This window comes from Phytophthora infestans, genomic scaffold (assembly GCF_000142945.1).
Source record: "Phytophthora infestans T30-4 supercont1.56 genomic scaffold, whole genome shotgun sequence".
NCBI classification, from domain to species: domain Eukaryota; phylum Oomycota; class Peronosporomycetes; order Peronosporales; family Peronosporaceae; genus Phytophthora; species Phytophthora infestans.
In genome coordinates, this window is record NW_003303703.1 from 457,180 (window position 1) to 472,220 (window position 15,041).

Consider the following 15,041-nt stretch of genomic DNA (forward strand, 5'->3'; position numbering starts at 1 on the left):
GGCCATCCGCTCCAAGACGCGGTTGACGTGCGAGTACACCGTCGGCGTCGACGGCGTTCCTTTGGTGGCTGGGACAGAGAGTGTCGATGGCGCGGCGAGGGCATTCAAGAGCTCGACGAGCGATACATCGTCGGAGATCGTGGCCGTTGTCAAGGTTTCTTGGCGGGAAAGGTTGCCGACCAAGTCATCCGAGGGCGCTCGCTGGACAATCAAGGCAAGAGCCAAGGTCAGCAACGGACACGTGAGGAACTCCTCGTCCGGGAAAAGCGAGAGCCCCTGCTCCTCGCTCGTCTTCACCCTGATCAGACGCAAGAAGAGTACGCCGCCGACGCTGACGTTCCGCTTCCGCAGCATCGACAAGTCCGACGCGCGGCCGAAGAGGTACCAAAGAAGACAAAGCAGAGCAGCTTCTTGGTAGTCAGTATCACAGGAAGTATTGGTATACAAATATACAAGCATTTGTTTTAAATCGGACTTCGTACATAAAGGTGCTTTGTTAACGAAACCACCACCCTCGCGCTTCAAACAGAAGCTGTCAAGCGTTTTTCCCATTTCAAGCAATCGGGTCTCTAAAGACGCACGATGCTGGGGAAACTGGTCAAGCAGCCAAAGCTTGGCTTGCCGATAGTACTGCATGGTAGTATTTCTAGCTAAAGGTTTGCCCTTCTTGCCTTTACTAAATGCAAGATGCATTCCAAACTAATCCATTACAGATACAAAACATCTTCCACTGACATCGCGCTCCTTACGTACTCCTCTGCAACGCCCTCTGCCTTCAGAAATTTCTTGAAGGCAGATAACGCTGTAGCCTTGGCCCTCAAATTGTTGCCAGGCTGGAGCTCGTCCAGGCCCATCGCTTCCGTCCGATGCTGTGCAAATATGGGAGTGGTACGTGTCTGACCTACTATTTGCATTGGCATATACATATTTTGAGCTGCGGTCGGACTCGATACGTCCGATTGAATGGCTTAGAGAACTCACCTAACCCTAGGAGAAAGTATTGGACAAAAATGTTGAGAGAAGCTTCGGCCATTGGTTGAAATGCGTAGAAATGATGTGATTGGCCATTTATAGGTGCCCAGAGGTCATACAAAAATTAAGTATGGTCCGATAGCTTATCATATTCATCCATAGCCGGATCACTTGGATCGCAGACGAGCACGGTGAAGCCAGCAGAACATCGAGTGACGTGGACGCGTCTACTGAAGCAGAAGATGGTGGCGTTGGCGGTGCCCATGGAGCGTCGAGCGGGAAGGAGCTCCGAGAGCTCGGCGAGAGTAATACTTTCAAGATCGAGATGCGCTGGCGCAGCGGGGGCCGACAAAGGCGGACTCAGGGACTCAGCTACCGCGAGGAGATCGGACACATGGCCGAAGTCAGGTTCCGCCGCCATTCTTCTTTGGAGGAGCGGCGGCACCGACGCCCTTTCAGAGGCAACCTGCTGGACCATGGCGATGACAGGAGAAAGTCTATCAGCAGGACCTGCCCCTCCCATGCAAGGCGTTGCTTCAGCCGAAGTCTCCGTCAAAACCATAGCACTTTAGCGCTAGTCCTAGGCATCCAAGCCAGAAAGCAACTTGTGGTTCACCCAAGCAATTTTCCCAAGTGACAGCTGGGATAGGCGGAGCTCGACTCTTCGGGGATGGGTGAGTGTATCAAGAATGTGAGTGGATAGTATTATAGCCAATAAGGTGTAGTTTAGAAATTACTGTGATCTAGCATGAGATAGTAAGATGCTATTAAACTGAACACAGCAGATGCAGGGCGGCTGTGGAAGCTTCTAGAAGCTTCCATCCACCTGAACTGTGGGGGCGGCACTTTCCCTTTTGCGCGCCCTCCCCGAAAGCTTCTTTCTGAATCACTATGATTAAAATACCGTATCAGCACCGATTAGGAGATTCTGTAAATATCCATTTCGCGTGATATCGCTAAAAATTGATACCACTGCGAAAAAAACTAATGGTTAGGATTCGAGGCTGTCAATGGGCCGTAGTATATAGCCCTTGAGAGGCGTTATGGACAAAGTTTTAAATACAGTGAGAAAGCTCTGATCACCAGCGTTCTTTTAAGGTAAAAATTGGCTGAATCCGTTAACTAAAGCAGGAGCTACATGGGCTGGAGTCAAATGTCGATTCTTAAGTGGGTCATAGTGGTATTCAAAATGCGGTCTGCTTGTCTCATGGACGTGCAGCTTGTTCGCAGCGCAAGCCGTCGGAAAGCTTCGCAGTCTGCACGCTTCTGGACCCGTATCGACCGAGCCCGATCGCTGATGAAACGGTTGAGGGCAAACACCCAAGAAGCTAAGCCGACGTACATTCTTTCCCTGCTGCGTCTCTAGTATTATTTACATAGCTGCAATATCTTATATATATTATTGAAAAACGGAAGACGCATCTCCATGCGCCAGCATATGCGTTAGGGATCGACTTACGCAGCAATAGCCTGCTACTTTGAGCTCCACGAGGTGATTAGGGGGGACGGCCAAATTTGTAAGCTTAATGCCGTCACCGTCCGTCAATAGCAGACTTAAAGCCTTGCTAGCATCACATTGAATGTATTCGTTCTTTGGCACCATTCGTAGCAAGATCGTATCACATAGGCGATCATTGGCACGGGCATCAGGTATATTTAACTTACGAAAAGACGAGCTTTTACTGATTTGTTGGAGGTGAATAATGAAATATCTTTCTGAGCCCGATTTGCGCAATTTTAGCTTTAAGATATGAAACTTAAATTTCCCAGCGTTAATAGTACGGTCGCAGAACTTAAGGCAAAGCATGTCTTGCCGTCGAGTCACACCTACCAGACGGACGAATTGCCGACTGCCAGCTATTATGTTGACAGCTTCTTGCGCCACATGAAGCCGAGATGATGCGCTGTACTACGACCAAGTGCCGTACCAACAGGCACTTGCTGAATCTGCTGCGTGCTCTACCTGCTCTACGCTCTCTGCGGTCTAGCACTACCCGTACTAGACTCCCGAGGACGACGCGCCAGAGGAAGAGGAAAATTGCCATCAACGTGGCAGTAGTTTTGCAACTATTACCGACACTACACGAATTGAACGTCGCATACGCCGAAATTACGCTAGCAGAGCTACTGGATGTGGCCGTACGATGCCTCCAAGCTCAACGTCGTCGAATGCTGCAGCACACTCGTGACCCAATTCTAGCTCATCTTTATCAAACGCAAGGCTATCTATCTGGCAGACAATAATTTGCTTTGTAATTTACATTTCAAGGTATTGTTGCCAAACATTTTGCTGGCTGTTTGACAAGGTGGCGACACCAAAGGTACCTGAGAGTTGACTCTTGATGATCCGAGTCAAACGCCACCACAGACTCTACCCCCAATGGTCTTGGATGGCTAATGCTCAATCGATCACAAGCATCACTTGCCAATTTCCCCCTTCGCAAGCAACTCGAGTCGACTTCGAAGCACAATGCCCAGTACCTTCGTCGACCAATTGAAGGCCCAACGAAAGGGTGCATTAAAATTTTCTTTCGTCCAAGGAGAGCAAGACGTCGATCCATCCTGAGATGGAGACGCACTGAGCGAGATCTACTCCCAAAGTTGCCGCAATGGAGCCGTCACAGTCTACTGATCGAGTCTCGTCGCTGCCGCTCCGTCGCCGAGATACGACCTCCACCTCAGTTGTCAACGTCGAAGTCGAACGATGATGCGCTGCATTTCTCCTTCTCCGGCGGTGGCTGGCTCATGGTTTACATGTACGGCGTGTGCAAGGCTTTGCGAGAGCAGAAGGTGGACGACAACGCCAAGTTCATCGGGACGTCTGCCGGCTGTCTGTCTATTGTATCGCTAGTGTTGAACTCGGACTTCGACAAGATCTGCGACTTTGTGGTCAACGACTATGTGCCTTCCGCACATGCGAGCTGGAAAGGTCCGTTTAAGATGCGCGACTACCTCATCGACGCCATCACACGTCACGGGAACGTCAGCGACATGGACAAACTTCAAGGCAAAGTTACAGTGGTGTACACGTCGTTGTCTGCATGGGTTACACGTCGTGTGTCACACTTTAAGAACCCGTTGCACTTGTTGCAGACGATGGTGGCGTCGTGTTGTGCCACTCCTTTAGTTGGGTTTCCCTTTATGCATGAAGGAGAATACGTAATCGACGGAGGCCTATTGGACAATCAACCTCTGTTTGCCGACGATATTTGCACGATTACCGTAACTCCAAACATCTTCGCGAACGCAGACATCCGTCCGTCACGGTATGTGCCTCCGTGGTGGTCCATGTACCCTCCGTCGCCTCGCGATATGCAGTGGCTGTTTGACCTTGGCTATGAGGACGGATTGTCTTGGTGCAAGCGTGAAGGTTTACCAGGATCGGAGAGCATTACAGTCCCGACTAAAGCTGCAGAGTACGACGGGGAGTGGAAGACGGTCATTGGACAAATGGTGGGTTACAAGTTGATTGAAGACGTTGTTCTGGCTGCTGCCGAGTTGCTTCTGTTGTCTGAGGACTCGATCACGTGCAACTTTGTTCGCCTCGAGATACTGTTATGGAAGCTTGTAGCTATACTTGCAGCTGTGTTGGACCGTATGACGGTCCTCTGGGCTGTGTTGGCTGTCAACGGGCTGTTGGTGTTGGTGCTGCTAGATCAACACTACACGATCGAGTTCATTCTCGTGCTTGGAGGCCACTTGACGTTGGCACTGGTGAAGGTCAAGAACGTTTGTATGCATGTCCACTCATGGGAGAAATGGCGTGTGTTGCAGGGAGCAGTCCTCGCGACGGAGAAGCAAGGTCGTTTCATCAAACACGGACTTACTCCAATGCAACACGAGTTGCTGACGGAGTCTATCGACTGGGAAGCTTGTTGGTGTAGGTGGATTAATGGAGTAAGACCAGGTACTAATATTTCTCAGAAGTAGGATACATAGCGTAAGGCGATTTGATTAACGTTGTTTGCCGTCTTCCTGGCCAAGTCATCACAACACGTTGACCGTCATGTGGCTCCAGTGCAGAAACTCTATGCATTACTTGAACTGATTGACCGTCATTTCGTTCGCTTGCAGTAAGAGACAGCAGCAATGCTCGTTGTAAGTACAGCAAAGAGCTGACAGCTCGACTTTGAGGCCCGTGTTTAAGGCTGGGCAGCTCGGGGGTGAACGACGAACGCCGCTCATTTGATCTTAAACCTTCATTCTGCGCTTCTACTGTATGGATACACTGCATCGCCCATCGACTTCATTAGTGCGTGTGCTCGGAATCCGAGTCGGATGGTCGTCACGTTGGTCCACCGTTTGAGGCGATCCACAAGAATGTACCGCGGAAGTTATTACCTGAGAAAACGGTTGACTTCAGATACACTGAAGCTCTATCTAGCTTTCTGTAAGTAGGAGTCAAATAATATCAAAACTGCCATTTTAAATAACATGGTGATTCAAATTCTTTCGCGATTTGCATCGACCGCTGTTACCGGTACGAACAATCCGACTCTTACGATGCTGGTGGGGACGAGCTCATTGTTGCCTCGGACGCGCCGACTCCTCGCGTCTGCGTCTCATTTCGACATGATGTCATGGAGGAGAAAGCCGCTGGTGCTCGCGCACCAATCAGCCGTCGAAGCTCCGTCGTCGCCGGCTCCGTGGCTTGCAACGGACGCGGACGTCGGCATCACGCGCGTGTCGGCGTCTGCTGCTAAGAGCGAGCACTGCAGCTACGAAATCTCGCTGCGGTTCCCTCAGACGCGTACACTGTGGCTCATCCAGCGCTCGTACACCGACTTCCAGCGCTTCCACGCGGCGATCGAGAGTATCTTCCACCAGGTGCTTCACGCTCGTCGCATTCAACTTCCAAAGCCGTCACGTCTCGGATGGGACGCGTTCCGGGCGCAATCTGCACGCACTGCAGCGGCGGATAAACTACGCAAGCAGTTGAATAGTTATCTGCATAAATTACTGGAGATCGAGAGCGTTCACGCTTCCGACGCGTTCCGCGACTTCGTGACGCCTCGACCCGAGTCGGACGATAGCGAAGTGGTACAGGAAGACTGCGCCGATAAAGTGGAAGGAAGCTCAAGTTTCCGACGTCTCGGTAGCTCAAGCACTAGCACGACAAGCACTAGCACAACCGTCAGCTCCCGCGACAGCGTCGACGGTCTTCTACTCGATATGCCGGCACCGTTTCCGTGGCGTGTGCCGCCGCCAGTTGTTGCACCTTCAACCTGTGACGAACTGGTGCATTTCGGTGGCACTATCGCCTTAACAGCACTCGGTGGACTATCTGTCGGCTTGACAAAGCGTAGTGCACTCTCCGGGTCACAGAAAGCGGCCGCGGTGGCCGCTGGAGTGGCCGGCGTGGCTTTGACCGGCCCGTTGTCGGCGGTGTTCGCATTAAGTGCTCTAGGTGGCGGTGTAGGCAAATATCAACTTAACAAAGCATCGTATCTCAGTGTCTGTAAGCCGTCGCACGGTGACGACGATACAGGGATCGCGTTTGTTGTGGAGAACGCAGAGCAGTTTTCAGGCCCACGGCGTGCAGCGAGATTCGGAGATGCCATCCACTTATACTGCCGGAAAGTGCGTAGATCGGTTCGAATTATTGCGGCGCCTGACTCGAAACGAGGGCACGCAATGGTATCTGGAGGTGACGCACACAAGACGACGTTGAGACTAGTGTCACCGTACGGACACACGGGGCCACTACGTTGCGGTAGCCAGGTGTTCATGCAGCTTGTGGACGGCGAATGGGCTGGTCAACTCCTTGGAATGCACGGTGAGTTTATCACCGCTACGAAATACTCACCGACAGTGTTTCAATTGGGGACAATAAGCAGCGAACACGTAGCAGTTGACTGTCCGGAGACAGCGACGAAGACTGAGCAACAGGAGCGACTGTCCGGTCCTTTTACGGTACCGAGAAGCGCGATCCCATTCAAGCTACGTGTCATGGTGTACAACGTCTGGTTATTGCCTGGCTTCGTGTCGTCTTTCAACGAAAAAGTGTCTCCGTGGGCCTCACAGCGCGCTTCCGCCATCCCACGCTGTCTCGCGTCATTAAACGTGGACGTGGTAGTATTCTGTGAAGCCTTTTGTAGCTCTGCGCGCGAGAAACTGGTGTCTGGGATGAAGTCACAAGGCTTTATCTACGAGACGAAGATCGTGGGCGATGTATCACTTTTAAGCTCCAAGAAGGCCATCGACGGAGGATGCTTCGCTATGAGTAAATACCCTCTTTCAAATTGTGAAGAAGTGACGTTCGGCAACGTCGCGTCCGGTGAGGATCGATATGCGGATAAAGGGGTTATCTACTTTCAAGTTCGCGTGCCTGTGAAAAGCTACTCAGGCTCTGATACAACGCAGACGGTGCATATTGTGGGGACCCACTTACAGGCTTGGGAAACGTCGCTTGCTGTTGCTACAAGGAAGGGCCAAATGACTTTGATGCGCAATTTTGTCAACTCTCTGCGTCTTCCGAAGCACGAACCAGTCATTTATGCGGGAGATATGAATGTCAACAAACACGCAGATGGCGCACAGATACCCGAGGGAGAGTATACCGGTATGTTGGATCTGCTTGGAGTTGATGAACCGCAATTACAAGAAAAGTCGCCCATTTACAGCTTCGATCCACATTCAAACGATCTAGCTGTGGATGGTCCGAGTTCTGGAGGTATTGCGGAGCGACTGGACTACGTTATGGTAGACCGCAGTCATCGCCTACCTGTTTCTGCGTCAACTGAGATCGTGCAACTTAAGGCGACGAAAAACTGGGCCCCATCTCGTGGTGCTATTGACGAAATCCTTGTGGATTTATCGGATCACTACCCAGTTGTCGGTGACTTCCACTTCTAGCGGCCTGGAAATATTGATGCAAAATAATTTATTTTCCTAAAACCTGTGCTTAAGCAATCCTTAAAACCTAGACTTAAGAAAAAAACAACATGAAATTGAAGTAGGTTCTAAATATTTGAGAACTGCGCTATTCTTAAAACCACAACGCATTTGTATCGTCGGCGGAATTCAAGCTCGACGTACGTGTTGACATGTGAGTTGACTACACGCCCAGTGCCAACCAGTATTGTGAGGATGTTTCGGTTGCTGCTGATTTTTCGAGCGCACTGTGCAATTGGAGGATGCAAACGCCACCGAGCGGCACCAACACAAGTACCACATTGATTGTTAAGGTCACTTCAGTCGTCGTTGGCTGCGGGCAGGAAAGTTTTCCTGTGCACCGGATGGAACGCAACTTGATGGAGCTCAAACGACACGTGCGAGCTCAGTTTTTCGAACCAGCAGATGCTCGTAAACTGGATGCTATCGACATTGGCTCGCTGATGAGTCGTTGCAAGAAGTACAAGCTCTAACAAGCAATTTTTGTCCTAATTAATGCTATTTAAATACATGTAGCGGTCAAGTTTCAGCTTCTTACGAAAACTGTTGAGTCTTTCCAAGGTTGCCCTTTACTTTTCGCGCGACAAACAAATTAGAGGTGATTAAAATTATCAACTCCTGTTTCTTTTGTGGCCTTACATGTTTATCGTCTAAGTATTTAAAAATGTACCCAATTCTGGAAACTAAAGAATGAAAAAAGGATACCTGATTGCAGTAAGTTACACTGCTGTGCTTATTGAGCATCCGAGATCCTCTTATTTCTAAGCTCCATCGTAGCTCTTGAAACTCGGTTAGGCTCGGTATCTTCTGGACGACTTTTTATCAGCTTTCCAAAAGCTGATAATATTTTGCCAAATACTTATGTTAATCTAAAAAAAAACATCTGATTGGCTGGCTATTTATACCGCGTTTCATAATCCTTTCTGCCACGTAGGCGTCATCAAGGCGACGGGCATGAAGTTCTGGTTGTACTCGAGCGCCAGCTTGGCGGCCTGCATGGGGCTGCTGTGGTACACATACCTGACGCGGCAGCAGTTCTACCCATCCATTATCTACCTCGTGACCTCTAAGGTCAGCGTGCTGGTGCTGGGCAACGCTGGCCTCGTACTTACGACACTTTTCGGCCGGTTGCTCAAGGCCTTTTTCCTGGGAACGCTTCGTGATGCGGAAGTTGAGGTAGTGGGCTCTTATATTTTATATCGACATGTGGATAGATCCCCTAATGTGGTACTGCTAGCTGCTGCACGAGAATGTTCGCTACGCCGTGACGGAGACGTGCTTGGCGCTTACGATTTTCCGCGAGGAGATCTCGTTCCACGTCATGGTATTATTCACTGCGCTCGTGTTTCTCAAAATTTTCCATTGGCTATCACAGTCCAGGATCGAATTTGTAAGTGACGGACTGTCATACTTTATTTTTAATTTTTTTTTTAACGAGAGCAAATTGATGTTGCAACAGATCGAGCAAACAGACGTGATTTCCAGACTCACCCACGTGCGACTTATAGGACTCATGGCTATGCTCACAGCTGTGGATATCGGCTTTGTGGTGTGGTGCTCGCTGAAGGTGATGGAGATCGGACCTTCAGTCTTTATCCTTTTCGGCTTTGAGGTGAGAATATATGAAATTTTAAGTGATATTTTTAAACTGACAGTATTTTTTTCTTAGTTTTTGATCCTCCTGGTGACTATAGTGGCAACATTCCTACGCTACATTCTATACGTTGTGGACTCTCGCATGGACGGCGCCTGGACCAGCAAGTTCACGTACTTATTCTACTTGGAACTTGTGTCCGAAGTCACCAAACTTGTCGTCTACTTGGTACGCATTGAATCATTTTTCCAAACTTATTTTTTACTAATATTTTTTTTATTTTTCACAGGTCTTTTTCATGTTGATTTTCACATACTACGGTATGCCGCTGCATATTGTGCGTGATCTGTGGATCTCTATCAAGAACCTACAGCGTCGTATCGCGTCGTACTTCCGCTACAGGAAGATCACAGCGCATCTGAATGAACGATTCCCGAATCCGACCGAGGAGGAGCTTCAGGAAACGGACAGGACGTGTATTATCTGTCGCGAAGAAATGACCCCCGATGCCTGCAAGAAGTTGCCGTGCACACACATCTTCCACGTCGACTGTCTGAAGATGTGGGTCCAGCGCCAGCAGACGTGTCCTACGTGTCGTTCTTCCATCCCAACGGGACCACATCGTCCTACCGTTCCAGCGGCTCGTGTGCCTAGACCCGCCGAGAACAACGCTGCCCAACCGGCAGCAGCGCCGGCACAGGCACCGGCACCGGCCGCTCCTCGTTTCCGGTTCGGTGTAGCAATTGGACGTGAGAACGTTCCGGCTACACAACCCGGTGCCGGTACTGCTCCAGCACACGCGACGCCTCCGACTACAGCCGGGATGCCGGCTGCGCCCGGTCAGGCGTTTCCTCCGGGCTACCCGAATCCGTACATGTCGCCGATGATGTTTGCTCCTGGTATGGGCGCACCGTTTGGCTTCGGTATGCCTGGTGCGTACGGCATGATGCCTCCTTTCGGTATGCCTCCGGTGGTCCAGCAGCAAGGGATGCAGCAGCCAGCTATGGACCCGGACAGCATTCAACGCCAAATCGATCTCCTGCATGCTCAGCTGGCGGTACTGCAAGCATCTGCGGCACAGTTTGGCGGGCCCCAGCAGCCCCAGACTGTACCGCAGCCTCCTATTTCAGCACCTACAATGCCGGCACAGGCACAGACCAGCGCCCCGGCAGCCCCTCTCTCTGCCCCGGCAACGGCCGCGTCTGTATCGGAAGAGGATCTAGAAGACAAGCGTCCGATCCCGTCGACACAGGACACTGCTGCTGCTACTGAGCCCACGCCTGTTGAGTCAACCATTCCACCGGCACCGCCAACTGAGACGGAGCGCCGTCGGGAGGAATTACGTCAGCGTTACGCCCGCATTTACGGTAGCTCGTCGAGTTCGTCTGTGGCGGACAATGAAGAGAAGAGGAACGATTGAGGCTGGAAATAAATATAACATGTGTGGCATCTTACACAAGACGTTGTATCCGCAACTGGCGACACCATGAGCCTGCCACTAGTAACGGAGTTCACCGAAGAGTGCTTTAATATTTCGTGCAAGGGCAGGCATTTTCGAAGTCAACAATACCGGTACCTGGGATAATCCTGCTCCTCTGTCCGAAAATAAAAGCGGTAAGAGCAGTTTTACCGCGTTGAACTAGCAGCTGATTGGTCTTAATTACTTTTCGGACTAACAGTAAATTTTCTGGTCAAACTCGCCACCCATTGTATAAGCGTACTTAGGCGGAATAAAACGGTATTATTTAGTAAATTTATGTGGGAACCGCTAAATTTTTCGGACACGGTATGTCCGCTTATATTTCCGGGCGGAAGTAAATGAAACAATTTGTGTCTACTTGTAAGCACAACAAAAAGTAGTGTTAAAGCGGTATGATAAGCCCAGGGCTAGCACAGTAATCCTAAAGGGGGTTTCAAATATGGAGGGGGCTCTATTACAGCTTTAATGCACCGACAGCCTGTATTGAGACAGGTTTTATAGCTATAAATAGCCTTCAATAAGAAATCTGTACGCGAAGTCGATTTCGATTTCATCGATATCGATGTCGCTGTTTTCGTCAGCAAGGATAAACTGGGACACATCGTCCGCGATCTCTTGGGATTCGTCACCAGCAAGGAGGCGGCGAAACTCAGGGCCGTAGAGCTCATGACGAGCAAGAGCAATGTAACGGGGTACGTAGCCCTAAGTGTACCCTGGTTACATGAAGTGTGACACTTCACACTTCAGGAGTATGACACGTCATACTCCGGGATATTTGGTACAAGGTACCAAGGTCGTTCAAAGCCAACCATTGGTTAAATGACATTGCATTTCTATAGGTAACTTATAGTTTGTATTAAACCCAAACTTAACCTACCTATAAATATACTCAGTTTACAATCTACCTTATTTAGGTCACTTCGCTCTCTTTAATTAAAGAGGGGACCTGTGAACTGCCGTTCACTGAGAGTTTGTATACTCTCGGAAGATAACTTCCTCTAGCGCAAGGTGCTGTGTGACCCCGTCACACTTGGTAGCACTCGTAGTCAGTCCACGCCACCGCGGGTAGACTACCTGAACCTCTCCGAAGCTCGTTGCCACGGATAGGAGCGACTTCTCCCATATGAACGACTCTCAGTTCGAGTCGGTTCGGAAGATGGCAGGCATCTTCGGGATGGAGGCCCTGCAGAGCCTGGTGGTATTAACACCGGCTGAGCAGCTCGAGCGCGTCAATGCATTCGACGCGTACGAGCAGGGCCTCATCGCGCATGTGCGGGAGAACCTGCAGGCTCCGGCGGCGGAAGCAAATCCGCCTCACCCGAAGCCAATACGGCTGAAGGTTAAGCCGTATGAAGGGAAGGAAGGCGAGAACCTTCACTTCTGGGTCCGAGAAGTAGAGCTCGCGATGGACGCGGCTCTGATCTCGACCGAGCAACTGCGTGTTGCTTTTGCACTCTCCAACCTTAGCGGTCGTGCTAAGAGTTGGGTGTACACTCGGGAAGCAACATCCCCTGGATGTTTCACATCCTGGGCTCAGCTGTGCGAACAGCTCCGAGCCGCGTTCCTCCCGGCGAACTACGAGTACCGCCAGCGTTACTGCGCTTCCTCGCGAGTAAACAAGGAAGGCGCGAGCTGCACGAGTATGTGCAAGAGATACAGGAGCTCACGGCGTACCTAGTGGGAAACCCACTTAACGAACACATCAAGATGACTGTGTTCATGGACGGCCTTCGAGTGGGCCCCGCACGCACTCAGTTGTTCCGGGTGCAGTCAAGCACCCTTGAAGAGGCGATTCAAGTGGCTCTTCAAGAAGAGTACAGCCATCGCCAGGCGCGTACGCCGGCCTCAGCGTGGCCTGGGAGTTCCTTGTCGGCTCCCGGTCGAACAAGCCCCAGCGGACCAGTTCCCATGGAACTCGGGTCCGCCGAACAGCGTGACATCCGCTGCTTCGGCTGTGGGAAGATGGGCCACTTTAAGCGCGACTGCCCTGCGGAAAGACTCCACAGACGGTCCTTCCCCAAGCCCGTCCTCAAGGGTCGCTGGCAGAAGCGTGGATCCCGGGGACAGGGGAACGCAGGGAACAAGTAGGGGCGGGGCGCCCTACTAAGGAAGAACTAAGTCTTCGTGATGGGTGCGCGGGTGGCGCGTACCACGGGGACTTAGCCCCTGAGAGTCTTCGCACTCTCGAATCGGCGAAGAGCAGCGGCGGGTTGCTCGTAGTACACGGATGTGTACGGGGATACGATCATCCCTTCAGAATCTTGATTGACTCTGGGGCGTCGAAGAATTTCGCACGCCTCCAGACGGTTGCTCGTAGCAGCAACAAGTTGTCCGATGCTTTGAGAGAAAGCAAGGGCAACGGGACGGTGTCAGTGCGACTGGCCGACGGGAAGGTCGTCACTGTCCCCAACGTCCAAGTGGATTTGGCTGTCAAGTTTGAAGACTTTGACAGCCTCGAACAGTTCACTGTTCTCGATATGGATCCATATGATAGGATCCTGGGCATGCCCTGGCTTGAGAAGCACGAGCCCTGGATCGACTGGCGAGGCAAGGCAATCGGTGCCAGCCGCCCTGCGCAGTCCGACAGAGCATTGGTGAGTCATGTTCCCACCTCTGTCAGGACCCGGGGCGCCCGCGAGGGCTGCCAGGGTACCAAAGCATCCGGCAGATGCTTGGGAGTCGTCGACGTATATGACGACTCCAAGGATGTTTTGATGGTGGCCGCGCCCAGAAGAGGCGCCGGCCAAGTGGGTAACTTAGGTCCACAGGCGGGTAACTTAGTTCCGCAGACAGCTGCAGCTGTCATGAACACTGAGAACAGCGTGTTCAGAGTGGGTAACAGAGCTCCACTCACGGTCGCCCAGACCTTAACTGAAGAGGAAGGCGTTGAACACGCTTCCTGTGTGGGTAACACAGTGCCACACGCGGTCGCCCAGACCTTAACTGAAGCAAAAGGCGTTGAACACGCTTCCTGTGTGGGGACAACAGTATCACACGAGGCCACGAGTGCCTCGGATGTCGTAGCAACGACATCCCTAGACGTGGGCAGCAAAGCTCCCCGTCACAGACGCCGTCGACAAAGACGCCGCCGCCGCCTCAAGTCGGATCCGAACTTCGTTCCGATCGACGTCGCTTCAAGCGACTCGGAGTCCAGGGCCCGGGCTCCTCCGACAAGGCCGGTGGAAGAGTGTTATCACATCTTCGATGGCGAGACGGGTTTACCCGTCAAGGCATCTGGCGTCCACTTGCCAGAGGTTGCAGAGATACTGCACCTCGAGGAAATGACGGCTGAGTCTCCCCTGACCAACCTCAAGGCTGGAGAGATTGCTGAGATGGTACTCATGAGACCTGAGACCACTCAGGAGGAGCTGAACTCCTCCTCTGTCTTGGACGAGAACGTCCTGGAAGACATGAGCAAACTGCGTCAGGCGCGCTTGGGTTCTGAGATTCTCAAGAACCCCAAGGATCCGGTGTATCCTTTGGTGACGGAGTACGCGGACGTGGTGAACAAACACCCACCGACCCAACTCCCACCGGATCGAGGCGTACGGCACGAGATTGATCTCGTGCCCGGCACAAAGTATTGTGTCACGAGACAATGGCCTCTCCCGCGCGAACGGTGCGAGGTCATTGATGCCTTCTTCGCCGCGAAAGCGAAGGCAGGCATGGTGCGGGAGTCGAAATCCCCGCACTCGACGCCGACTTTCTGCGTTCGTAAGCCGAACGGAAAGTGGCGTCTGGTTCACGCTTATAACAAGCTGAACAACCCAACGGTGCCGGCCCAAACACCGATCCCACGAAAGGATGTGTTGTTGAACAACATGGCCGGGAGCGTACTGTACAGTGCGCTGGATTTGGTAGACGGATACTACCAAATCCTGATGCGAGAGAGCGACATCCCGCTCACCGCGGTAAGCACTCCAAGCGGCATGCTTTGGGAGTGGCTCGTCATGCCGCAGGGCTTGTCTAACGCCCCGGCGACGTTCAATCGCCTGGTGACGCAATTGTTCCGCCCTTTGCGTACCTTCGTACAGACGTACTTCGACGACATTTTCGTCCATAGCCGTGCCGAGGGAGGCAAGACGGCCATGGAGGTGCATC

The 15,041-nt window shown here is 51.8% G+C and overlaps 5 protein-coding genes across 5 annotated transcripts; all 5 read left to right on the forward strand.

Moving 5' to 3' along the window:
- Positions 1-866: 866 nt before the first annotated feature.
- Positions 867-2,304, forward strand: PITG_17810 (uncharacterized protein; the record flags this gene model as incomplete). Its single annotated transcript, XM_002896604.1, has 4 exons — positions 867-888; positions 1,155-1,375; positions 1,622-1,663; positions 2,203-2,304. The coding sequence occupies 4 exons, from the start codon at positions 867-869 to the stop codon at positions 2,302-2,304; spliced, it is 387 nt and encodes a 128-aa protein (XP_002896650.1).
- Positions 2,305-3,369: 1,065 nt separating this feature from the next.
- On the forward strand, positions 3,370-4,926 carry PITG_17811 (patatin-like phospholipase, putative; the record flags this gene model as incomplete). Its single annotated transcript, XM_002896605.1, has 2 exons — positions 3,370-4,869; positions 4,912-4,926. The coding sequence occupies 2 exons, from the start codon at positions 3,370-3,372 to the stop codon at positions 4,924-4,926; spliced, it is 1,515 nt and encodes a 504-aa protein (XP_002896651.1).
- Positions 4,927-5,406: 480 nt separating this feature from the next.
- Positions 5,407-7,827, forward strand: PITG_17812 (uncharacterized protein; the record flags this gene model as incomplete). Its single annotated transcript, XM_002896606.1, has 1 exon — positions 5,407-7,827. One exon carries the CDS (start codon positions 5,407-5,409, stop codon positions 7,825-7,827), a length of 2,421 nt encoding a protein of 806 aa, XP_002896652.1.
- Positions 7,828-8,108: 281 nt separating this feature from the next.
- On the forward strand, positions 8,109-8,339 carry PITG_17813 (uncharacterized protein; the record flags this gene model as incomplete). Its single annotated transcript, XM_002896607.1, has 1 exon — positions 8,109-8,339. One exon carries the CDS (start codon positions 8,109-8,111, stop codon positions 8,337-8,339), a length of 231 nt encoding a protein of 76 aa, XP_002896653.1.
- A 481-nt stretch (positions 8,340-8,820) lies between these two features.
- On the forward strand, positions 8,821-10,917 carry PITG_17814 (uncharacterized protein; the record flags this gene model as incomplete). Its single annotated transcript, XM_002896608.1, has 5 exons — positions 8,821-8,937; positions 9,104-9,190; positions 9,326-9,478; positions 9,536-9,688; positions 9,750-10,917. 5 exons carry the CDS (start codon positions 8,821-8,823, stop codon positions 10,878-10,880), a joined length of 1,641 nt encoding a protein of 546 aa, XP_002896654.1.
- Between the last annotated feature and the right edge of the window lie 4,124 nt (positions 10,918-15,041).